The following is a 27,279-nucleotide window of genomic DNA, read 5'->3' on the forward strand; positions in this document are numbered from 1 at the left end:
GATTTAAAATAGTGATGGAAAAGGATAGACCAGATCTAAAAGTTGAAGTTCTAAATTGGAGAAAGGCCAATTTTGATGGTATTCGGCAAGAACTTTCAAAAGCTGATTGGGGGCAGATGTTCGCAGATAAAGGGACGGCTGGAAAATGGGAATCTTTCAGAAATGAGATAAAAAAATCCAGAGAAAGTATATTCATGTCAGGGTGAAAGGAAAGGCTGGTAGGTATAGGGAATGCTGGATGACTAAAGAAAGGGTTTGGTTAAGGAAAAAAAGGAAGCATATGTAAGGTATAGCCAGGATAGATGGAGTGAATCTTTAGAAGAGTATAAAGGAAGGAGGAGTATACTTAAGAGGGAAATCAGGAGGGCAAAAAGGGGACATGAGATAGCTTTGGCAAATAGAATTAAGGAGAATCCAAAGGGTTTTTACAAACATATTAAGGACAAAAGGGACTCCAGATTTGTTTTCCGACAACTTGGGCAGATATGCTTCCAGTCACTTTATAATTCCTGGCATTCCATTACATTTCTACCTTTAGTTTATGTTGCTTTTCATTTTTTCTCCCGACTGAAATATATGACTTTGTCTGTGTTAAATTTCAGAGGTGACCACTGCACCTTGTCCTGCTCCAAGGCAGTATAGAGGTGAGTCAGTACAAACATATCTAGCCTGGTACATGGGCTGTCTGTGGAAGTTTCTGGGCAGCAGAGGGTCATGTTTGCATAAAACATGTTTCACAAAGGTGGTGAAAAACCTCCAATAGCAAATAGGTGGCTGATTTTACAATCTGTCTGATTTTGGTTCCTGAAGGCTGAGCCCCATTGAGAGACCCTGATGTATGTTGAGAGCTAACTTAGCACAGTCCAGGAGTTAACCCAGGACCGTGCTGTTCTGTATGGCTCAGTACTACACTTGGTCTATCACAGCCTTCAGTAAACCTAATCTTTCAGGAATTTCAGCTGTGACTGGTGACTTGTGAATCATTCAAAATTCCATTCCAAGGTAAAGAATAAAACGAGGATAAATCATTACACACTACATATATATTTGGAAAATTGCACATTACAAGGATGGACTTTCTAACCTAACAATCACATTTTAATCTATATCATCTTGGAAGTAAAAAAAACAGCAAATGCTGCCATCGTCTTATTGAAACTGATGGTCACTTAAACTATAGGTCACAGAAATGCCTCGGCAAAGGGATTTGTTGAGAAAGACAGTTCTTTATGGTAACGTCAGGCAAATGTGAGAATTGAAGGTATATTGTTGGTGTAACTCTGTATTGCAAATCACCCATGCATTCAACTGAATTAACCAACCACAATCTGCTTTTGTATGACTGTGTGATTAAGCAAAACACAATTTGGATAAATGCCAAGTATTGCATTTTTGGAATACAAACAAAGACAGGAGTTGTACAGTTCAGGGTAGAGCTCTGTGAAAAAGAAAGAGCAAGGGTTTTGCATGCATAACTCTTTAAAATTTGCATCACATGCAGACAGGGTGGTAGAGAGGTATTCAGCAACGCTTGTCTTCATTGCTCAAACGTTTGTGTATTGGAGGTAGTACGTTGTGTTGAGGTTATACAGGATGTTGGTGAGCGCTGTTCTGGAGAATTGTACAGTACTGGCCACCCTGCTACAGGAAGGATATTTTAAATTGGAGAGAGTACAGAAGAGATTGACCAAGATGTTGCTGGGAATGAAAGTTTGCGTTATAATGATAGGCTGGGAATTTTTTTTTCACTGAAGCATTGGAGGATGAGGGATGACCTTATTAGAGGTTCAGAAAATCATGAAGTGCAGAGATCATTTGAATGGCAAGGTTCTTTTCCCTAGGGTGGGGGTGTTCAAAACGAGAGGGCATATTTTTAAGGTGAGAAGAGAAAGATTTAAAAAGGACATAGGGCAGCATTTTTACACAGGCAGTGGTTCGTTTGTTTGTGGAATGAACTGCCAGATGAGCTGGTGGATGCAAGTACAGTTAGAACATTTGAAAGACCTTCGGCTAGGTACTTGAATAGAAATGATTTCAAAGGGTATGGGCAAAGTGCAGGCGAGTGGGACTAGTTTGGTTTGGGAATATGGTCAGCATGGACTAATTGCCCCGATAGGTCTGTTATGGTCCTGCATGACTCTATGACTCTATGCTGAAAATGTGTTGCTGGAAAAGCGCAGCAGGTCAGGCAGCATCCAAGGAACAGGAGAATCGACGTTTCGGGCATGAGCCCTTCTTCAGGCTTATGCCCGAAACGTCGATTCTCCTGCTCCTTGGATGCTGCCTGACCTGCTGCGCTTTTCCAGCAACACATTTTCAGCTCTGATCTCCAGCATCTGCAGTCCTCACTTTCTCCTCTATGACTCTATGACAATTTAAACACAGTTGCCATACAGTCAGCAGGTTCACCTCTTCTCTCTTTAAATAAAAATTAAGAGCTAACATGAATGACAAACATTTTGTAACAAATCAATGTGAATATCTGCACTTTCTTGGCAAAGCATTCCATTGCTGGACACCACAGAACATAGAACAGAGAACATTACAGTGCAGTCCAGGCCCTTTGGCCCTCAATGTTGCTCCGACCTGCGATACCAATCTGAAGCCCATCTAACCCACACTGTTCCATTACCATCCACAAGTTTATCCAATGCCCATTTAAATGCCCTTAAAGGTGGTGAGTCTACTACTGTTGCAAGCAGTGCATTCCATGCCCTTACTACTCTCTGAGTAATGAACCTACCTCTGGCACCTGTCCTATATCTATCACCCCTCAATTTAAAGCTATGTCCCCTCGTGCTAGCCATCACCATCCAAGGAAAAAAGCTCTCACTGTCCACACTATCTAACCCTCTGATCATCTTGTATGTCTCAATTAAGTCACCTCTCAACCTTCTTCTCTCTAATGAAAACAGTCTCAAGTCCTTCAGCCTTTCCTCATAACACCTTCCCTCCAGACCAGGCAACATTCTGGTAAATCTCCTCTGCACCCTTTCCAATACTTCCACATCCTTCCTACAATGCGGTAGCCAGAACTGTATACAATACTCCAAGTGCAGCAGCACCAGACATTTGTACAGCTGCAGCATGACCTCATGGCTCAATCGCTCTATCAATAAAAGCGAACGCACTGTGCGCCTTCTTAAAAACCCTAACAACCTGGGTGGCAACTTTCAGGGATCTATGCACATGGACACTGAGATCTCTGCTCATTTACCATCTCAAGGACACTGATCAATTTATTTATACATGAATAGTTTTTATAAAACAATCAATTTTGCTTTTTAAAGTTTTAAAAATGTTTCATTCCCCTATGGGCCTCAGGGCTGGGCCAGCGTTTATTGCCCATCCCTCGTTGCCCGAGAGAAGGTGGTGGGGAGCTGCCTTCTTGAACTGCTGTGGTCCACATGCTGTAGGTAGAAGCACTGTGTCTTTAGGGAGGGGCTTCCAGGATTTTGACCCAGCGACAGTGAAGGGATGGTGATATATTTCCAGGTCAGCATGGTGAGTGGTTGGATGGGAAATTGCAAGAGGTGATGTTTCTCTGTAACTGCTGCCATTGTCCTTCTAGATGGAAGAGCTTGTGTATTTGTACGGTGTTGTCTGGTGATCTTTGGTGAATTAATGCACATCTATGCATTTCGTCAAACTGTTTAATTTTAAAGGTTTCCTTCTCCCCAGTATTACTTTCAAGCCAGCAAGGCCAATCTGTAGTCCTTGCTCACTCATACTTAATGCCTACCCTGTACCCAATAGTGATGACCATCAGCATTGCCCCAGTGGGTATTTAATATTTGTTCCAGAACCTCACATAAAATATTAATCCAATACCCGCTGCCTCCACAAGAGCTCATGTTTCAGGCCCTAAAGTATTTGCAATCCTATCATTTTTCTTTGCTTCTCAAAGTGGAAGACAATGGGCAGAACGAGTATCCCATGTGCAAATAATAGACACATCAAAGAAATTAAAAACAGCAGAGGATGGGCAGAAGGTGAGGGGAGAGAGGAGGTTGGGATAATGTCAATTAAACATTTGACCTGCTGAGCTGGGAGAGGAGGTTTGGTCACGATAGGCCGAATGGCCTCCTGCTGTACTGTAACAATTCTGTGAACGTGTGGCTACCAATCTCTGATAATCTACATGAGCAGCAGCATTGGGAATCTGAGCATTTCACTGAACAATGTGGTGATACTGAGTGAAGGTTTGCATCCCTGTGACCAGAGAAAGTCAGTGGAGTGGACTGTTGTAGAGTCATAGAGATGTACAGCACGGAAACAGATCCTTTGGTCCAACGTGTGTGAAAATGGAGCAAGTGACCAATTCACTGGAAGTAAATTCTCTCTGTTTCGATTTTCATTGTACTTTTGTTAGTTATTTTAATTTGAACTTTATGTTTTACTACCACAGAACGAGTGCCATCAGACTGGAGCCATCTGGGTGCTGGTAAGTCAGTGCAAAAGTAGACTTTAACTCCACACTGATTCTCAGGCTGTCTGTCTCAGCACATTAGCCCTGGAGTATCATGTTGGGAGACACCAGGATAATGTTGATGTGTGTGACTGATAAGCCTCTAATAACCGGTCAGCATCTAATTTTAATCTTTGCGTGTTTTTGTCCGAACCTAACACAGGAATACTTCCATTATTGGTGAACTCAATACAATCTGCACATTAGCTCGGGATTGGCCCAGACGTGGTCCCATAGCTCCAAAATTCTGAAGACCCTCCTCCCACACCATGCCTCAAACCGAACACTGAACCTTCTTGTCTTTCTAATTTTTGTCTCTCTAGTGTGTGGCACTACGAATAACCCAGATGTTATTATCTTTGATATCCCACATTTTAACTCCCTTTCTAGCTTCACAAAGTCTAATAGCAGGATCTGCGTATTACCCTCTCTGTGTCCTGCATACCAACAGGCACACAACCTCTGCGTCATTCTCTTCTCCCATCCCAGAAGAAAGGAAGTTGTCATTGTCCCATCAGACAGTGATAGAGAGAGAGAGAGAAGTGGAGATAGTCTGACCTGAGGGTGACCATGCCGAAGGTGACATTGAGCCTGAGGTGAGAGGGTCAGCTCAGCTGGTCAGGAATTGAGTATGTGCTGTTGGCATCAGTCTGCATGCAAGCAGCCAGCCATCCATGTGAGCTATCTGACCTTTGACTTCCTGCAGGTCCCATGCTGGTGGTTACAGAAATGCCTGTGGCTATCTAACAATGGTTCTACATTCTGCAATACATCCGTGTGCAGTTCCTTGACTATGAGTGCCATGGTCCGGACTGCAGTCCTTCAAGGTATTAGCAGAACCAGCAGGGTCTCCAATGTTGGGAGCAGCACACACTCCAAATTCACTGGTGGATCAACCCAGAATGATACTGGAAGCAGCAGTGATAATCTGATATTAACTTTGTGGACATTATTGTTGCATCTTAGAAAGTACACAGGATGTTCAAACACATTGAGATACAGCTCTTCATGACGAGGGGAGGACTTTGGAAGGGTAGACCATTTGGCCCAACAAACCTACTCAATTAAACATACACTAAAGTACAGAATGTAAGCACTTAATAACCTGCATAACTATAGGGGGGGTTTCGCAATTCCCTAAATCTGTACAACACCAAGGAAGGGTAGGTTTCAACTCTCTCTGGGAAATAAATGTTGATCACAGATTGCATGTAACTCTAATTGGGATTTAACGTAATGAAATGTAATTCCATTTTCTCTTATTGCAGCTGCACCTCCGCTCAAAAATGTGTGTCCGCCTGCAGAAGGTAAGTCAAAAGAGAAACCATTTTAAATTCCACATCATCCTTATGCTGTCTGGAGCAGTGCATTAGAGCGAGAGTGTCATGATGGGGGAGGGATGAGTTTTTTCGCCTGGGCAGCAATGAGATCCTTGCATTAGTTGGGTTTCAAACTCTCTAACACGGCAATAGTAACATCCTCCATGAACTCAGCAGGTTCTGGGCATTCACTGGGAATCTGGCTCAGAATTGCTCCCATTGCTGCAAGATTTATAGCTTTAAATTAAGGGGGGGTAGATATAGGACTGAAGTTAGGGGTAGGTTCTTCACTCAGCGAGTCGTAAGTTCATGGAATGCCCTGCCAGTAGCAGTGGTGGACTCTCCCTCTTTATGGGCATTTAAGCGGGCATTGGATAGGTATATGGAGGATAGTGGGTTAGTATAGGTTAGGTGGGCTTGGATCGGCGCAACATCGAGGGCCAAAGGGCCTGTACTGCGCTGTATTCTTCTATGTTCTATGTTCTATGTTCTAAGATTCTGAAACCCTCCTCCCTGTACCAGGCCTCATGTTACACAGTGACTCTCCCTGTCTTTCCATTTCTCCTCGCTGCACTGCTTGGCAATGGCTGTGAGTTCCATAGAATCTCCTACAATGTGGGACATGGGCATTGCTGGATGGCCAGCAATTATTGCCCCTTCCCTAGCTGCCCTTGAACTGAGTGACTTGCTCAGCAACTTCAGAGGGCAGTTAAGAATCAACACACTGCTGTGGGTCTGGAGTCACATGTAGAATTAGAATTAGCTGTAATGTCACATGTACTCACATGTGAAAAGTTTGCAATTTGCCACTTACAGCACCATCTTAATACAAAAGTAACCCAGTAACAATTCCTAAATACAAATCCTGAGGAAAAAATTGGAAAATGAAAGCAAATAAAATGCCCAGCATTATAGACATATGCGCCATTTTCGGTACAAATGTATAAAGTCATAGGAATAAATAAAGTCATAGGGCAGCATGGTGGCACAGTGGTGAGCACTGCTGTCTCACAGCGCCAGAGACCTGGGTTCAATTCCCGCCTCAGGGACTGACTGTGTGGAGTTTGCACGTTGATGTGCAGGTCAGGTGAATTGGCCATGCTAAATTGCCCGTAGTGTCAGGTAAGGGGTAAATGTAGGGGTATGACTGGGTTGCGCTTCGGCGGGTCGGTGTGGACTTGTTGGGTCGAAGGGCCTGTTTCCACACTGTAATCTAATCTAATCTAATCTAATCTAAAAAAAAATTAGAAAAATAAAGAAAGAAAAAGCTCAGAATAAAAGTCTTTCCAACACAGACTATGCTGGACTTATGTCCAGTCCGCATGGGCCCACGATCTCGAGGCTGGGCATGCTAGGAGTCTGCTTTCGGTTTACCTGAAGGCCTGGGGTGCATGCTGAGGCTGGGGTCTGCCATAACTGCACTTGACGCTTAAGGATGGGAGTCCTCCCTGAAATAGGGAGTCTGGGCTGAGGCCGGGAGTCTGCGCTGAGGCCGGGAGTCATTAATGCCTTCACATGAGGCTCAATGATGGAATGTAAGAAGAAAAAATGAAGAAAAAGACATGAGTTGAGGAAAAGAAAGAAAAGAAACAGAAACAGTTGTGGCTGAGAAACCCTACACTATCACCATGTTGGAGTATCGGGGAATGGGGTGAAATGGCCAGTCTAGTGGTGGATGGCAGATTTCCTTCCCTGAAGGGCATTAATGAACCCTGAAGGGCATTAATGATTTTTCCTGACAATCAGCAACAGTTTCATGGTCATCAGCAGATTCTTAATTCCAGATTATTTTTTTAATCCACCATCTTTTCACCAGCAAATTCCAACATCTGCCATAACCAGATGTGAATCCAGGTCCCAGGGACATTTAGCTGAGTTTCTGCATTCATAATCCGGCAATAGTACCGAAACTATCATACATCCATAATGGCCTCTGCCAAAAAACAGAAATTGCTGGAAAGGTTCAGCCGGTCTGGCAACATCTGCGGAGAGAAATCAGAGTTAATGTTTCGAGGCGACTGACCCGTCCTCAGAACTCCTCGTACCCTTCCAATGCTGTACCCTCATCAATCATTTTTATCACTTCCCAAAAACCTCGAGCTAATTTGTGAGGCAAGACCTCCCCTGTATAAGGTCACACTGACTACTCGTCATCAGTCTATTCTTAATGGATAATGTGACGGGGCCTATCATTGTCACCAAGCCTTTGGCAACCATGTTGTTTGAATTCTTTCCAGCTGTTTATTCTGACATCCAGAATTTCTGAGGATGACGGGAGCTGGACTCTGTGTGGAATGTCTTTACTGAGCCTTGAGCCATGTGGAAGTTGTTTCCTTTTTTACTCTATTGCAATTGTTCAGAATTTTTAACAACTCAAGCTACAAAATCTCTACTAAACCTTCTCCAGACTGTGTAGTCACTCCATTTACCTGAATGCTTTCCGGCCTATGACGTTTACAGTAAATCTCCCCCTCATCTCCTCAACGACCTTGAATTTTTCCAAAAATATCACCCTAGAATGGGACCCAAGTCTCCAGCTCAGCCTGAGACAGTGTTTTCTAAAATGCAGTGTAACTTCCTTCTTTGTGTACTCTGTTCGTGAAATCAGTGATTCCAGATTTTTTTTAACAGTCTTTGCAACCTGTGCAGATATGCTTCCAGGTAAAAACAATGACTGCAGATGCTGGAAACCAGATTCTGGATTAGTGGTGCTGGAAGAGCACAGCAGGTCAGGCAGCATCCGAGGAGCAGTAAAATCGACGTTTCGGGCAAAAGCCCTTCATCAGGAATAAGATATGCTTCCAATCACTTTATAATTCCTGGCATCCCGTTAAATTTCTACCTTTAGTTTATGTTGCTTTTCATCTTTTCTCCCGACTGAAATATATGACTTTGTCTGTATTAAATTTCAGAGGTGGCCGATGCACCTTGTCCTGCTCCAGCGAGGCGTAGAGGTGAGTCAGTGCAAAAATATCTAGCCTGGTACATGGATGGGCTGTCTGTGGGAGTACCTGGGCAGCAGAGGGTCATGTTTGCATAAAACAAGTTTTACAAAGATGATGAAAAACCTCGAGTAGCAAATAGGTGGCTGATTTTACAATCTGTCTGATTTTGGTTCCTGAAGGCTGAGCCCCATTGAGAGACCCTGATTTATGTTAACAGCTACCTTACCACAGTCCAGGAGTCAACCCGGGACCGTATTGTTCTGTATGGCTCAGTACTACACTTAGCCCATCAGAACCTTCAGCAAATATAATCCTTCAAGAGTTTAGGGTGTGACTAGTGACCGGTCACTCGTTCAAAATTCCATTCCAAGTAAAGAAATAGTATGAATAAATCAATTCACACTACACATCTATTTGGAGAATTGCGCGTTACAAGCATACACTTTCTAAGCTACCCATCACATTTTAATCTTGGAAATAAAAAGCAGCAAAAGGTGCCATTGTTACCGAACCAATGGTTTGCTCTCTGAATGAACAGAGAAACAAATGGTTGATTAACCTGAAGGTCACAGATTTGCCTCAGGCAAAATGAGTTGTTGAGAAAGAGAGTTCTTTATGGTAACCTCAGGCAGTGCAGGAATTGAACCCATTCTGTTAATTTATACTCTATCCATCTATTCAACTGAACTAACCAACCCCTATTTGCTTGTATGTGACCGATTGATTAAATAAAGCACAATTTGGATAACTGCCAGGTATTGCATTTTAGTAACACAAACAAGGACAGGAGTTATACAGTTCACGGTACAGCATTGGGTAGTATTGTGAACAGGGAGCCTTTAGGGTTTAAGTACATAACTGTTTGAAATTTATGTCACATTTGACAGGGTAGTAAAGAGGTATTTAGCATGCTTGCCTTTATTACTCAGACCTTTGTGTATGAGATAGTACATTATATTGAGCAAATAGAGGCTGTTGGTGAGGCCTCTTCTGGAGTATTGTGTAGAGTACTGGTTGTCCTAATAAAGGAAGGATATTTTAAATTGGAGAGGGATCAGATGAGATTTACCCAGATGTTGCTGGAAATGGAAGATGTGAGTTATAAAGATAGGCTGGATAGTTTAGGATCTTTTTCACTGGAGCAAATGAGATTGAGGGGTGAACTTATGTATGTTTCCAAAATCATGATGGGCAGAGATAAGGTGAATAGCAAAGGTCTTTTCTCTAGGGTGTGAGTGTTCAAAACTAGGGGGCATATTTTTAAGGTGAGAGGAGAAAGACTTGAAAAGGACATGGAGCAGCATTTTTACACAGAGACTGGTTTGTTTGTGGAATGAACTGCCAGAAAAAATGATGGTTGTAGGCACAGTTAGAACATTTAAAAGACCTTCAGCTAGGAACATGAATAGGAATGCTTTGGAGGGTTAGGGACCAAATACAGGTGAGTAGGACCAGTTTGATTTGGGAACATGGTCAGCGTGAACTAGTTGCACCGATAGGTCTGTTATCGTGCGGCATGAGTCTATGACTCTATGACAAGTTAAATGCAGTTACTGTACAGTTAGCAGATTCACCTCTATTCTCTTTAATAAAAATTAAGAGTTAAAAATGAACGACAAACATTTTGCAACAAATCAATTCAAAAATCTGCATTTCCTTGATAAAGCAATAAATTGCAAGGATACTGATCACCATGGGTGGTACAGTGGTTAGCACTGCTGTCTCATAGCACCGGGTTTGATTCAGGCTTTGGGCGACTGTCTGTATGGAGTTTGCATGTTCTCCCCGTGTCTGTGGGCTTCCTCCCACAATCCAAAGATGTGTAGGTTAGGTGAATTGGCCATGCAAAATTGCCCGTAGTGGTCAGAGTAAATAAAGGGGAATTGGTCTGGGTAGGTTACTCTTCAGAGGGTTGGTGTGGCCTGAAGAGCCTGCTTCCACACAGTTGGGACTCCATGAATTTATTTTTCAGTGAATAATTTTTAGAAAACAATCTGTTTTGCTTTTTAAATATTTGAAAATGTTTCATTCCTCCTTGGGCCTCAGGGCTGGGCCAGCGTTTATTGCCCATCCCTCGTTGCCCGAGAGAAGGTGGTGGGGAGCTGCCTTCTTGAACTGCTGTGGTCCACATGCTGTAGGTAGAAGCACTGTGTCTTCAGGGAGGGGCATTCCAGGGTTTTGACCCAGCGACAGTGAAGGGATGGTGATATATTTCCAGGTCAGCATGGTGAGTGGTTGGATGGGAAATTGCAAGAGGTGATGTTTCTCTGTAACTGCTGCCATTGTCCTTCTAGATGGAAGAGCTTGTGTGTTTGTACGGTGTTGTCTGGTGATCTTTGGTGAATTAATGCACATTGATGCATTTCGTCAGACTGTTTGATTCTAAAGGTTTTCTTCCCCTCAGTATTACTTTCAAGCCAGCAAGGCCAATCTAAAATCCTTTCTCACTCATACTCAGTGCCTACACTGTACCCCAAGTGATGACCATCAACATTGCACCCAATGGGTATTTTATTTTTATCTGCTCCAGAACCTCACATAAAATATTAAACTAATGCCCACTGCCTCCACAGGAGCTCGAGTTTCAATCCCTAAAGTATTTGCAATCCTTTTGCCTTTCTTCGCTTGTGAAAGTGGAAGACAATGGGCAGAACGAGTGTCCAATGAGCGAGTAAAAGAAATCAAAGAATTTAAACACAGGAGAGGATGGGTGGTGGGTGAGGGGAGAGAGGAGGTTGGGATAATGTCAACTAAACATTTGACCTGCTGAGCTGGGAGGAGAGGTTTGGTCATGATGGGCCAAATGGCCTTCTGCTGTACTGTAACAATTCTGTGCACCTGCAGCTACCAATCTCTGATAATCTACATGACCAACAGCATTGGGAGTCTGAGCATTTCACTGAACAATGTGATGATACTGAGTGAGGGTTTGAGTCCCTGTGACCAGAGGAGGTTAGTGGAGTGGACTGTTGAGGGAGACTAAGTGCCCAATTCACTGGAAGTAAATTCTCTCTGTTTCGATGTTCATTGCACTTATGTTAGTTATTTTAAATTGAATTTTATGTTTCACTACAACAGAACGAATACCATCAGACTGGAGCCATCTGGGGGCAGGTAAGTGAATACAAAAGTAGTCTCTAACTCCACACTGATCCTCAGGCTGTCTGTGTCAGTGCATTAGTCCCAGAGTATCATGTCGGGAGATCACAGGGATAAAGTTGATGTTGTTGGAGAAAGTGAGGATTTCTCCATGCTGGAGATCAGAGTCAAAAACTGCGCTGCTGGAAAAGCACAGCCGATCAGGCAGTATCCGAGGAGCAGGGAGGATGATGTTTCAAGCTCAAAATATTGATTATTCTGCATTTCGGATGCTACCTGACCGGCTGTGCTTTTCCAGCACCACAGTTTTTGACCAAATTGATGTTCTATGTGACTGATAAGCCTCTCATAACCAGTCAGCATCTAGTTGTAATCTCTGCATCATTTTGTCCAATTCTAACATAGGAATACTGCCATTATTGGCTAACTCAGTACAATCTGCACATTAACTCAGGATCTGGACCAGATGTGGTCCCACTGTTCCACGATTCTGAAGGCCTCCTTCCCACACCAACACTGAACCTCCTTCTCTCTCTATTTCTCGTCTCTCTAGTATGTGACACTGGGAATAATCCAGATGTTGTTATTTTCGAGATCCCATGTTTTAATTCCCTTCCTAGTTTCACAAAGTCTAATTGTGGTACTTGCGTTTTGCCCTCTCCGTGTCCTGGATACCAACATGCACCACAGCCTCTGTATCACTCTCTTCCTCATCCCCAGAACAAAGAAAGTTGCCACTGACCCATCAGAGAGAGAGAGAGAGAGAGAGAAGTGGAGATGTGTCTGACCTGAGAGGCACCATCCCTCAGGTGACATTGAGCCTGAGGTGAAAGGGTCAGCTCAGCTGGTCAAGGAATTGAGCCCATGCAGTCTGCATTGCAAAGCAGCGGCCATCCACATTCAGTTCTTTGTCTATGAGTGGCATGGTCCGGACTGCATTCCTTCAAGGTATTAGCAGAACCAGCAGGGTCTCCCGTGCAGGGGGCAGCACACACTCCAAATTCACTGGTGAATCAACCCAGAATCATACATGGAAGCAGCAGTGATAATCTGATATTAACCTTGTGGAGAATATTTTTGTGTCTTCGAAAGTACACAGGATGTTCAAACACATTGAGATACAGCTCTTCATGACGAGGGGAGGACTTTGGAAGGGTAGACCATTTGGCCAAAACAAACCTACTCAATTAAACGTACACTAAAGTACAGAATGTAAGCACTTAATAACCTGCATAACTATAGGGGGGGGTTTCGCAATTCCCTAAATCTGTACAACACCAAGGAAGGGTAGGTTTCAACTCTCTCTGGGAAATAAATGTTGATCACAGATTGCATGTAACTCTAATTGGGATTTAACGTAATGAAATGTAATTCCATTTTCTCTTATTGCAGCTGCACCTCCGCTCAAAAATGTGTGTCCGCCTGCAGAAGGTAAGTCAAAAGAGAAACCATTTTAAATTCCACATCATCCTTGTGCTGTCTGGAGCAGTGCATTAGAGCGAGAGTGTCATGATGGGGGAGGGATGAGTTTTTTTGCCTGGGCAGGAATGAGATACTTGCATTAGCTGGGTTTCAAACTCTCTAACACGGCAATAGTAACATCCTCCATTAACTCAGCAGGTTCTGGGCATTCACTGGGAATCTGGCTCAGAATTGCTCCCATTGCTGCAAGATTCTGAAACCCTGCTCCCTGTACCAGGCCTCATGTTACAGAGTGATTCTCTTTGTCTTTCCATTTCTCCTCGCTGCACTGCCTGGCAATGGGAGTAATATTCGTGTGTTCCATAGAATCTCCCATAGGGTGGGACATGGGCATTGCTGGATGGTCAGCAGTTAGCGCCCCAATCTTACGCTGCCCTTGAACTGAGTGGCTTGCTCGGCAACTTCAGAGGGCAATTAAGAGTCAACACACTGCTGTGGGTCTGGAGTCACATGTAGAATTAGAATTAGCTGTAGCGTCACATGTACTCACATGAGTACAGTGAAAGGTTTACATGTCGCCATTTTAGGTACAAATGTAGCGAGGTACTGATCTTAAGTACAAAACATTCGGAAAAAAATTAGAAAATTAGGGAAATACAAAGTCTAGCATTACAAACCTTTGTACCATTTTAGGTTCAAACTTACAAAATCCCAGGAATAAGTTTGAAAGTAAAGGAATAATGCATTCAGGATAAATGCCTTTCTTAGCATGTAATAATGAGGGGCCCTTCACTGTCACCAAGTCTTAGGCAGCTACAATATGGGAATTGTTTAGAGCTGTTTGTGCTGAAATTCAGAATTTTTGAGGATGATGGGAGCTGGACACAGTGTGGAATGTCTTTACTGAGTCTTCAACCGTGCAAAATAGTTGTTTCCATCTTTACTCGAACAAAGTTGTTTAAAACTTTTAAGAAAACCACATATGAAACCTCTACCAAACCTTCTCTGTCTTAAGAACATCCCATCCCAGACTGTGTAGTCACTCCACCTCCCTGAATTCTTTCCGACCGATGACATTTATAGTAAATCTCCTCAACAACCTTGAAATCTTCCAAAAGTATCATCCTTGAATGGGGCCCAAGTCTCCAGCTCAGCCTGAGACAGTGTTTCCTAAAATTCAGTGTAAATTCCTTCTTTGCGTACTCTATTCATGAAATCAGTGACTCCAGATTTTTTAAAGTCTTCAACAACATGTACAGAAATACTTCATGTCACTTCTTTTTAATTCCTTGCATCCCATTAAATTTCTACGTTTAGTTAATTTTGCTTTTCATCTTTTCTCCCGACTGAAATAAATGACTTTGTCTGTATTAAATTTCAGAGATGGCCGATGCACCTTGTCCTGCTCCTGGGAGGCGCAGAGGTGAGTCAGTACAAACATATCTAGCCTGGGACATGACATGGGCTGTCTGTGGGAGTTCCTGGGCAGTAAAGTGTTATGTTTGCATAAAACATGTTTCACAAAAATCGTGAAAAACCTCGGGTAGCAAATAGGCGGCTGATTTTAAAATCTGTCTGATTTTAGTTCCTGAAGGCTGAGCTCCATTGAGAGAGCCCAGTGTATATTAAGAACTAACTTAGCACAGTTCAGGAATTAACCTGGAACATGTTATTCTGTATGGCTCAGTATCACACATGGCCCATCACAGCCTTCAGTAAATCTAATCCTTCAAGAGTTTTGGCCGTCACTAGTGACTGGTCAGTTGTTCAAAATTCCATTCTAAGGTGAAGGATAAAATGCCAATAAACTGTCACACACAACACATTTATTTGGAGAATTGCCCATTACAAGTATACACTTCATTACCTAACATTTTATTCTAATATCATCTTGGAAGTAAAAAAACAGCAAATGCTGCCATTGTCTTACCGAACCAATGGGATGATCTCTGAATGGAGAGAGAACCTGATGGTTGCTTAACCTGATGGTCACAAAGGTACCTCGGGTGAAGGGAGAAGATGAGAAAGAGAGTTATTCATGGTAGCCTCAGGCAGTGCAGCAATTGAAGCCGTACTGTTGGTGTTACTCTGTATTGCAAACCAGTTATCCATTCAATTGAACTAACCAGCCCCTATCTGCATGTATGTGACCATGTGATTAAGTAAAACACAATTTGGATAAATGCCAGGTATTGCGCTTCAGTAATACAAACGAGGGCAGGAGTTATACAATCAATGTTAGAGCTCTGGGTAGTGTTGTAGAACAGAAAGACCTCAGGGTTCAAGTATATAATTCTTTGAAATTTGCATCCCATGTAGCCAGGATGGTTAAGAGGCATTTAGCACATTTGCCTTCGTTGCTCAGACCTTTGAATATACGAGTTGGGATGTCATGTTGAGGTTATATAAGATGTTTTGGAGTACTGTGTGGAGTCTGGTCATCCTGCTACAGGAAAGATATTATTAAATTGGAGAGGGTTCAGAAGAGATTTACCAAATGTTACTGGAAATGAAACGGTCTGAGTTACAAAGATAGGTTGGATAAGCTTGGATTTGTTTCACTGGAGAATGAGGGTAGATCTTACAGAGGCTTACAAAATCATGAGGGGCATAGATGAGGTGAATAGCAAGAGGATGGGGAGTTCAAAATAAGGGGGTATATATTAAAGGTGAGAGGAGAAAGATTTAAAAAGGACATGGGGTAATTTTTTTACACAGAGAATGGTTGGTTTGTGGAATGAACTGCCAGAGGAAGTGGTTGATGCAAGTACAGTTAGAACGTTTAATAGACATTTGGATAAGTGTATCAAAAGGCAAGGTTTGGAGTGTTAGGGAGCTAATGCAGGCAGGTGGGACTAGTTTGATTTGGGAACATGGTCAGGGTGGACATCTGTTACCGAGCTGCATTATCTATGACAAGTTACACAGTTATCACACAGGAGAAAGTGAGGTCTGCAGATGCTGGAGATCAGAGATGGAAATGTGTTGCTGGAAAAGCGCAGCAGGTCAGGCAGCATCTAGGGAACAGGAGAATCGACGTTTCGGGCATTAGCCCTTCTTCAGGAAGGGCTAATGCCCGAAACGTCGATTCTCCTGTTCCCTAGATGCTGCCTGACCTGCTGCGCTTTTCCAGCAACACATTTCCATAACAGTTATCACACAGCCAGCAGATTTACTTATTTTCTCTTTAAATAAAAAGAATGAATGAATGACAAACCTTTTGTAACAAATCAATTCAAAAATCCATATTTTCTTGACAAAGCAATACATTGCAAGACACCATCTCAAGGACACTGATCAATTTATTTATAGGTGAATAATTTTAGCAAAACTTTTTAAAAAAAAAGTCTTATTCACTTATGGATATCTTTGGCTGGGCCAGCATTTATTGCAGTTCCCTAATTTCCCCTTGAGAAGGTGATGTTGAACTACCTTCTTGAACCTCTACTGTCCACCTGCTGTAGGTAGAACCACAGTGTCCTTAGGGAGGGAATTCCAGGACTTTGATTCGGTGACAGTGAAGGAAAGGTGATATATTTCCAAGTCAGGATGGTGAATGGCTTGGAGGAAAACATTCAGGTGGCCTTTTTCCTTGTGAATGGAAGTGGTTGTCAGTTCGGTAGGTGCAGTCTAGGGATCTGAATTTCTGTTTGTTGTTGCATTTGATTAAACTCTTTTATTTTTAAAGGTTTCCTTCTCCTCAGTATTACTTTCAAGCCAGCAAGGCCAATCTAAAATCCTTTCTCAGTCATAGTCAGAGTCTACCCTCTACCCCACAGTGATATCAACAGCATTGCACCCACTTTATTTTTAGCTGTTGCATCTCTTAAAATGTTTAAAAAACCCATATCTACTGAAACAAGAACTAATTTTTCAATCTCTAAAGTATTAGCCCATCCTTTCATTTTTTTGTTTCCCAAAGTGGAAGACACCCGGCAGAATGAGTGTCCCATGAGCAAATTAAAGAAAATGGAAAGAAATTAAACAAAGCAGAGGATGAGCAGCGGGTGAGGGGAGAGAGGAGGGTGGGATCATGTTGACTGAACATTTGACCTGCTGAGCTGAGAGGGGAGGTATAGTCACAACGGGCTGAATGTTCACCTACCATATTTGAACAATTCTGTGAACCTGCGGCTACCAATCCCTGATAATCCACAGGACCAGCAGTATTGATTAGATTCCATACAGTGTGGAAACAGGCCCTTCGGCCCAACCAGTCCACACTGGCCCTCCAAAGAGTAGCCCACCCAGACCCATTTCCCTCTGACTAATCCACCAGCACTACGGGCAATTTAGCATGACTTCCACATCTTTGGATTGTGGGAAGAAACTGGAGCGCGTGGAGGAAACCCACGCAGACACTGGGAGAATGTGTAAACTCCACACAGACAGTCGCCTGAGGCTGGCATTGAACCTGGGTCCCTGGTGCTGTGAGGCTGCAGTGCTAACTACTGAGCCACTGTGCTGACCCTGTGGGAAGTGATCAACTCACTGGGAGCAAGTGACCAATTCAATGGGAAGTGAATTCTCTCCCACCGTTTCTATGTTGATAGCACTTCCGTTAGATATCTTAATTTGAATTTAATTTTTGTTTTACTACAACAGAACGAATACCATCAGACTGGAGCCATCTGGGGGCAGGTAAGTGAATACAAAAGTAGTCTCTAACTCCACACTGATCCTCAGGCTGTCTGTGTCAGAGCATTAGTCCCAGAGTATCATGTCGGGAGACCACAGGGATAAAGTTGATGTTGTTGGAGAAAGTGAGGACTGCAGATGCTGGAGATCAAGTCAAAATGTATGGTGCTGGAAAAGCACAGCCAGTCAGGCAGCATCCAAGGAGCAGGAAAGTCAATGTTTCGAGCACCACATTTTTTTGACTAAAATTGATGATGTGTGTGACTGATAAGCCTCTAATAACCAGTCAGCATCTAATTTTAATCTCTGCATCATTTTGTCCGAACCTAACACAGGAATACTGACGTTATTGGCTAAGTCAGTACAATCTGCATATTAACTCAGGATCGGCCCAGATATGGTCTCACAAACCTAAGTTTCTGAAGTCTTCCCTCTCACACCTTGCCTCAAACGCGACACTGATCCTCCTCATTTTTCTAATTTTTGGCTCTCTAGTGTTTGGCACTACAATTAATGCGATGTTATTATGTTTGAGATCCCATGTTTTAACTCCCTAGCAGGATTTATGTATTGCCCTCTCTGTGTCCTGGATACCAACATGCACCACAACCAGTCTATCATCCTCTTCTCCATCCCAGAAGAAGGAAAGTTGCCACTGTTCCATCAGAGAGAGCGAGTGAGAGAGAAGTGGAGATGTGTCTGACCTGAGGGTCACCATGCCTCAGGTGACATTGAGCCTGAGGTGAGAGGGTCAGCTCAGCTGGTCAAGGAATTAAGCCAATGCTGTTGGCATCAGTCTGCATTGCAAAGCAGCAGGCCATCCACGTGAGCCCACTGACCCATGACCTCCTGAACCATGCAGGTCCCATGCTGGTGGTTACAGAAATGCCTGTGGCTATCTAACAATGGTTCGACATTCTGCAAAACATCCCTGTTCAGTTCCTTGACTATGAGTGCCATGGTCCAGACTGCAGTCCTTCAAGGTATTAGCAGAACCAGCAGGGTCTCCAATGTTGGGAGCAGCACACTCTCCAAATTCACTGGTGGATCAACCCAGAATGATACTGGAAGCAGCAGTGATAATCTGATATTAACTTTCTAAGATGCAACATTATTGTTGCATCTTAGAAAGTACAGAGGATATTCAAAGACATTGAGATACAGCTCTTCATGACGAGGGGAGGACTTTGGAAGGATAGACCATTTGGCCAAAACAAACGTACTCAATTAAACATTTACTAAAATACAGAATGTAAGCACTTAATAACCTGCATAACTATAGGGGGGGTTTCACAATAACCTAAATCTGTACAACACCAAGGATGGGTAGGTTTCAACTCTCTCTGGGAAATAAATGCTCATCCTTGATTGTTTGTAATTCTAATTGCAAATTAATTTAATGAAATGTAATTCCATTCTGTCTTATTGCAGCTGCACCTCCGCTCAAAAACGTATGTCCGCCTTCAGAAGGTAAGTCAAAAGAGAAACTATTTAAAATTCCACATGATCTTCGTGCTGTCTGGAGCGTTGCATTAGAGCGAGAGTTTCATGATGGGGGAGGGATGAGTGTTTTTGGCTTGGGCAGGAATGAGATACTTGCATTAGCCAATGAGCAGCAGGGTTTCAAACTCTCTAACACAGCAATAGTAACATCCTTCATTAACTCAGCAGGTTCTGGGCATTCACTGGGAATCTGGCTCAGAATTGCTCCCATTGCTGCAAGATTCTGAAACCCTCCTTCCTGCAATAGGCCTCAATCACACAATGACTCTCCCTGTCTTTCCATTTCACCTCGCTACACTGCCTGGCAATGGGAATAATCGAGACTTGGGTTGTACAGCATGGAAACAGATATTTAGGTCCAACTCATCCATGCTGACCAGATATCTAAATTAATCTAGTCCCATTTGCCACCATTTGGCCCATATCCTTTTGAATATCCTTTTGAATGTTATAATTGCACCAGCCTTGAGCATTTGCTCTGGCAGCTCACTCCATACACACACCATCCTCTATGTGAATAAGTTGCCCCTTAGGTCCCTTTAAAATCTTTCCCCTCGCACCCTCAAACTATGCCCTCTAGTTCTGGATGCCCCTACCCTTGAAGAAAGGCCTGGACTATTCATCATATCCATGCCCCTCATGATTTTACAAACTTGTGCAAGGTCACCCCTCAGCCTCAAACATTCCAGGGAAAATGGGCCCAGCCTACTCAGCCTCTCCCTGTAAGTTAAACTATCCAACCCTGGCAAAATCCTTGTAAATCTTTTAGAGTCGTAGAGTCATAGAGATGTACAGCATGGAAACTGACCCTTCGGTCCAACCTGTCCATCCCGACCAGATATTTCAACCCAATCTAGTTCCACCTGCCAGCACCCAGCCCATATCCCTCCAAACCCTTCCTATTCATATACCCATCCAAATGCCACTTAAATGTTGCAATTGTACCAGCCTCCACCACTTCCTCTAGCAGCTCATTCCATACACGTACCACCCTCTGTGCCCCTTAGGTCTCTTTTATATTTTTCCCCTCTCACCCTAAACCTATGCTCTCTAGTTCTGTACTCCCCGACTTTGCCTATTAACCATAATTTTGTAAACCTCTATAAGGTCACCCCTCAGCCTCTGACGCTCCAGGGAAAACAGTCCCAGCCTGTTCAGCCTCTCCCTATAGCTCAAATCCTCCAACCCTGGCAACATCCTTGCAAATCTTTTCTGAACTCTTTCAAGTTTCACAACTTCTTTCCGATAGGAAGGAGACCAGAATTGCATGCAATATTCCAACAGTGGCCAACCAATGTCCTGTACAGCCACAACATGACCTCCCAACTCCTGTACTCAATACTCTGACCAATAAAGGAAAGCATACCAAACACTGCCTTCACTATCCTATCTACCTGCGACTCCACTTTCGAGGAGCTATGAACCTGCACTCCTGGGTCTCTTTGTTCAGCAACACTCCCTAGGACCTTACCATAAGTCTAACAACATCTTCCCTACAGCAGGGAGATCAGAATTGAATACAATATTTGAAAAGAGTACTAACCAATCCCCTGTATAGTCTCAACATGATCTCCCAACTCCAATACTCAATGCATTGTCCAATAAAAGCAAGCATACTAAAAGCCTTTTTCACTATCCTGTCTACCTGCGACTCTACTTTCAAGGAACTTGTTCACTCCAAGGTCTCTGTTTTCAACAACACTCCCCAGGACCTTACCACTAAGTGTATAAGTCCTACCCTAATTTGCCCTATCAAAATGTAGCACCTCACATTTATCTAGACTCAACTCCATCTACCACTCCTTGGCCCACCTGACCAAGATCCCATTGTCCTCTGAGGTGACCGTTTTTGCTCCCCATCTCACCACCAATTTTGGTGCCGTCTGCAAACTTATGAACCATACCTGGTATATTCACATCCAAATTATTTATATAACGGACTAAAAGCAATGGCCCAGCCCCTATCCTTGCGGTACACTGCTGGTCAAGGGCCGTCAGTCTAAAAAGCAACTCTCCACATCCACCCTCTGATTCTTACCTTCGATCCAATTTTGTATCCAAATGGCTAGTTGTCTCTGTTATTCTCTGTGATCTAACCTTATTAATCAGTTTATCATGAGGAAAATTGTCGAACATCTTGCTGAAGTCCATATAGACAATGTCTATCACTCTACCTTGATCAATCCTCTCTGTTGCTTGTTCAAAAAACTCAATCAAGTTGGTGAGACAGGATTTCCCACACACAAAGCCATGTTGATTATCTGTAATCAGTGTCTGCAAATCCTTTCCAAACATATATAAATCCTGTCCGTCAAACCCCCCTCCAATAACTTGCCCAGCAATGATGTCAGGCTATATTTCCCTCGCTTTTCCTGATCAGTTTCTTAAGTAAGAGCACCGTGTTTGCCAACATCCAGTCTTCCACACCTCACCCGTGGCTATCAATACAAGTATCTCAGCAAAGGGCCCAGAAATCACTTCTCTAGCTTCCCTCAAAGGTCTAGAGTATACCTGATCTGGTCCCAGGGATTTATTCACCCTTATGCATTCTAAGACATCCAGCACCTCCTCCACTGTGATGTGGACTCTTTTCAAGGTATCACTATTTATTTCCCCAAGTCCTCTACCTTCCATATCCTTCCCTACAGTAAACATTGGTGCAAAATATTCATTTAGTTTGTCCTCCGTCTCTTGCAGCTCCCTACATAGACTGCCTTGCTGATCGCTCAGCACTGCCCTCTTGACCTGTCCTATCTGTCCATCTTCCTTCCCACCGATCCACTCAGACTACACTTCCTCCCACTCTACCTCCTGTAAAAACGCCATCCCTTATTCCCAATGCTTCCACCTCCGCTGTATCTGTTCCCAGGAGGACCCATTCCACCTTAGAAAATCCCAAATGGCCTCCTTCTTCCAAGATCGCAATTTCCCTTCCCATGTGGTTGACAATACTCTCCAGCAGGGTAAAAACAATGAGTGCAGATGCTGGAAACCAGATTCTGGATTAGTGGTGCTGGAAGAGCACAGCAGTTTCAGGCAGCATCCGACCCAATCAACTTTTGAAAGTCCTTGCCTAACTAAAAGCATCTAAATTGGCCTTCCTCCAATTTAGAATTTTAACTTTTAGATCAGATCTATCCTTTTCCATAACTATTTTAAAGCTGTTATGATCACTTGCTCCAAAGTGTTCCCCCACTGACTCCTCAGTGCCTTCTCCTGGCTTACTTCCCAAGAGTAGGTCAAGTTTTGCTCCTTCTCTAGTAGGTACATCCACATACTGAATCAGAAACGTTTCTTGTATACACTTAACAAATTCTTCTTCATCTGATCCCTGAACACTATGGCATTCCCTGTCAATGCTTGGAAAGTTAAAATCCCCTACCATAACCATCCTATTATTCTTATAGATAACTGAGGTCTCCTTACAAATTTGCTTCTCAATTTCCGTCTGACTTTTGTGGGGTCTACAGTATAATCCCAGTAAGGTGATCATCCTTTCTTATTTCTCAGTTTTACCCGAATAACTTCACTGAATGCACTTCCTAGAATATCCTCCCTAAGTACAGCCACAATGGTATCCCTAAACAAAAACACCACTCCTCCTTCTCTCTTCCCCAATCCTTCCTGTAACATCTATATCCAAGAACATTAAGCTGCCAGTCCTGTCCACCCCTCAGCCATGTTCCCTAATAGCTATGATATCCCAGTCCCATGTTCCCAACCATACCCTGAGTTCATCTGTCTAACCTGTCATGGTAAGAGGAGGATTCTGGGTAATCCAAAATGGTGGACGGGAGAAAATTGTGGCTATAAGAGCTGCTCTTCTTTGAGCTTATTTTGGTGTTGGAGCCAATTTCATCGTATTCTTGAAACAGTAATTACTGTTTTTTAAGCTACTGCACTTGGAACTTTGGAAACAAGATCAAAACAGGGTACATTAAAACAAGAGAGGGAGAACAGATACTATGTGGGAGGTGAACAAACAGGAACAGTGAACCTGCACAGCTGACTGACGAGGCAGTGAACTTTCACAGCTGACTGCCTGCGCTGCTTAGTTTCAAGTATCTCTGGACATCGAATTCAATGGAAGAAAAATAAACAAACAACAAAATTCACTGCTGAACTTGGAGCAAATCCAAATTGGGAGCTCCTCACAGCAGGGGAACAGCCAAGTGTTCTTTGTTAAGTCTAGCCACACTCTGTTTTTTGTAAATCTACAATAGTGAGTACGGTGAATTTCTTTTTGTTAATATGTTTTATTGAGATCTGTCTCTAGATTAAGCTTCTTTTTAAATCTAAAACATAGGTATCAAGTTAACCTGGAGCAGTGTTTTTAGATGTCTTGGATTAGGGAGAATTTCAATGTTACTGATGGTTATGTCTGCAGAAAGTGTGTTTGGTTCCAAATCCTATTGGATCACATGGATAAGTTGAGGCAGCATTTAAAGGCAATGAGCAATTTACAGGAGCTAGGGGGTGTGATGGATGATGGTTTCAGGAAGGTACAAAAACTGCAGATACAGTCAGGTATGGATTACTTCCAGGAAAGGCAGGAGGGGGAGGCAGGTAGCAGGAGTCTCCTGTGGCTATCCCCATTTCAAACAAGCATGCTGTTTTGGAAAATGTAGGGGGTGATAGACTCTCAGGGGAATGTAGCACTGACAGCCAGGTTTCTGGTTGAGTCTGGCTCTACTGTAACAAGGGGTACACCAGGCTCCAAGCAATCGATTGTGATTGGGGACTCTCTAGTCAGAGGCACAGACAGATGTTTCTGCTGCCGGCAATGAGATTTCAAATCTTTTCTGCACTGTTTCAAGTTTAACAACATCTTTCCGGTATCAGGGAGACCAGACTAAACCCAGTACTCCAAAAGTGGCAACATGACCTCCCAATTCCTATATTCAATGCGCTGACCAGTAAAGGCAAACCTATCAACCGCCTTTTTCACGACCCTGTCAACCGGCAGCTCCACTTTCAGGGAACTGTGAACCTGCACTCCAAGGTCTCTTTGTTTGGCACCTCTCTCCAGGACCTTACCATTAAAGGTATAGTCCTGCCTACAAAATGCAACACCTCATATTTATCTAAATTAAACCTCATCTGTCGCCCCTCATAAGATGTCCTTCAGCTAACTGAAGGACATCTTATGAGGTGGGACAATGGTGTTGTTGACTGGCCAGTAATTATTGCCCCTTCCCTAGCTGCCCTTGAACTGAGTGACTTGCTCAGCAACTTCAGAGGGCAGTTAGGGGTCAACACACTGCTGTGGGTCTGGAGTCACATGTAGAATTAGTATTAGCTGTAGTGTTACATGTGCTCACGTGAAAAGTTTACAAGTTGCCACAAACGACGCCATCTTATGGACAAATTACCAAGGCCCCAATTCCTGAGTACAAATTCTTAGGAAAAAAATAGAAAAATAAAAAAAAGTCCTGCATTACAGACCTTTGCACCGTCTTAGGTATTGTGGGTTCTGCTATAACACGTGTTTCTTCAACATGAATTGGCTTTAACACGATTGAAGAATTTAGACCAATATTTGTAGAACGCAAACTTTCCTTATCTGTATTGGCTATAGCATGATTCTAGTCCCAAGGATTTATGCGATTTTCTTATTATACGGGATCGCACAGGAACTGAACTATCGCGTTATTATCAGAACAGACTGTACAATATCATAGGAATAAATTAGAAAATTAAAGAAATAAAAAGTTCAGAATCAAAGTCCTTCCAACCCAGACCATGCCGGTCCTCCCCTCCAATCTACGCAGGATTTCACCTCAAGGCTGTCAAAGCCAGGAGCGTCGGGAGTCTGTTCTGCATTCACCTCAATTTCAGGGGCCCACTCTGTGGCTAGGAGTGTGCTCTGGATTCACCTCGGACTCAAGGGCCCCCACTCTGAGGCTAGGAGTCCGCTCTGGATTCACCTCGGATTCAGGGGCCCACTCTGTGGCTAGGAGTCTGCTCTGGATTCACCTCGGATTCAGGGTCTGTTCTGAGGCTGGGAGTCTGTTGTGGATTGACTTCGAGTTCAGGGTCTGCTCTGAGGCTGAGGGTCTGCTCTGAGGCTGAGGGTCTGCTCTGAGGCTGAGAGTCTGCTGTGGATTGACCTCGAGTTCAGGGGTTTGCTCTGAGGCTGGGAGTCCACTCTGGATTCGTCTCGAATCCTCTCTGAGGCCAGCAGTCTACGTTTTGGCCAGGAAGGTTGGACATTGGAAGGGCCTGAGGAGTTCTGAGGAAGGGTCACTCGACTCGAAAGATTAACTCTGATTTCTCTCCGCAAACGCCGTTAGACCTGCTGAGCTTTTTCAACAATTTCTGTTTTTTGACTTGGATTAACTTCTTTGGCACACAGTCCTCGCCACACTGACTGATGATGTCTGTGAAGGTAGTGGCATACTCATTTGGGTTGACCACTGAGTTCTTGAATATAGACCTGTCCACTGAATCCCCCAAGCAGTAATGTGACAGCTCGTCCATTATCTCAAACCAGCGCTGTATGACTTTCTGTATTGGATCCTTAAGCTTCAGGTTCTGCTTGTAAGCCAGGAGATGGAGCTTTGTTTCCTGTAGTTGGGAAGGCAAGTTGTGAGGACTCCAAGAGTCTGCAGAAGGATGCAGACTGGCTAAGTGAGTGGGCAAAAAACTTGTAAATATAATGTGGTAAAACATGAGATGATGTACTTTCACAGGAAGGAAAGAGGAGCAGTATATTATTTAAATGGAGAAAGAATGTGACAGCTAAAGCACAAAGAGATTTGGAAGCTGTCATGCGTGAATCACTAAAAGTTAGCATCCAAATTCAGCAGGTAAACGGGAAGGTTTGTGGAATGTTGGCTCTTATGTCAAAGAGAATGGAGTATACTGGTACAGAGGTTTTGCTAAAAGTGCACTTATCAGACCATAGCTGAAATACTGTGACCAGTTATTTAAGGAAAGACATCCTGACACTGGAGGCAGTTTGTCAGTTTAGGTACCCAGCCCAGGGGCAACCAACCAACCATCCATGCTTAGTTAAAGTAAAAAAAAAATCACAAAACACAAGGTTATAGTCCAACAGGTTTATTTGGAAGCACTAGCTTTCGGAGCGCTGCTCCTTCATCAGGTAGTTGTGGAGCAGGACCATAAAACACAGAATTTATAGTAAAAAATTGAGGGACCTAGGGTTGATGTCACACTACACGTAACCCCCCTACACTATACACTCTCTCTCACTCATACACGCAAGCACACATACACACATACACACACTGACATACTCACACACTCGTGCAGACCCTCTGTGATACATATGCTCTCTCTCATATGCACACACATACACGCACCATCTTACAGATCTATACTCCATTGCACTCACACATACTTTACCAAGTTTGCACTTATGCAAACACACACACTCTCACGTGCACTCACACTCACACACTCACATACACACACTCAGTCTCTCTCTCTCATGCACGTGCACACACATATAGGTCTATGGCATGGAATTTACATTTGCAGAATTATATTTGCAGATACATTCTATTTTGCTCAAAAAATGCACAACCTGGATGCAGTCAATGCATGTAATATTTGCAAATTCCACTTTGGGAATAGAACCAGTCTGACTCAAGACAGACTCTAACCGCACACCTTTAATACATTGTCCGAGCTGAAATAGAATATAGAACATAGAACAATACAGCACAGAACAGGCCCTTCAGCCCACGGTGTTGTGCCAAACATTTGTCCTAGCTTAAGCACCCATCCATGTACCTATCCAATTACCGCTTAAAGGTCACCAATGATTCTGACTCTGCCACTCCCACAGGCAGCGCATTCCATGCCCCCACCACTCTCTGGGTAAAGAACCTACTCCTGACATCCCCCCTATACCTTCCAT

General features: G+C 43.4%; 1 protein-coding gene across 1 annotated transcript in view; it reads left to right on the forward strand.

Moving 5' to 3' along the window:
* The window catches only part of LOC122550341 (skin secretory protein xP2-like), a 131,425-nt gene that overhangs the window by 80,226 nt on the left and 23,920 nt on the right, over window positions 1–27,279 (forward strand). Inside the window, exons 13-21 of the mRNA XM_043691069.1 lie at window positions 603–644; window positions 4,409–4,444; window positions 5,737–5,775; window positions 8,700–8,741; window positions 11,811–11,846; window positions 13,224–13,262; window positions 14,635–14,676; window positions 17,859–17,894; window positions 19,323–19,361. Of these exons, the coding sequence (XP_043547004.1) occupies window positions 603–644; window positions 4,409–4,444; window positions 5,737–5,775; window positions 8,700–8,741; window positions 11,811–11,846; window positions 13,224–13,262; window positions 14,635–14,676; window positions 17,859–17,894; window positions 19,323–19,361 (351 nt within the window). The remainder of the gene's footprint in view (window positions 1–602; window positions 645–4,408; window positions 4,445–5,736; window positions 5,776–8,699; window positions 8,742–11,810; window positions 11,847–13,223; window positions 13,263–14,634; window positions 14,677–17,858; window positions 17,895–19,322; window positions 19,362–27,279) is intronic.

Source organism: Chiloscyllium plagiosum, chromosome 5 (assembly GCF_004010195.1).
Source record: "Chiloscyllium plagiosum isolate BGI_BamShark_2017 chromosome 5, ASM401019v2, whole genome shotgun sequence".
NCBI lineage: Eukaryota > Metazoa > Chordata > Chondrichthyes > Orectolobiformes > Hemiscylliidae > Chiloscyllium > Chiloscyllium plagiosum.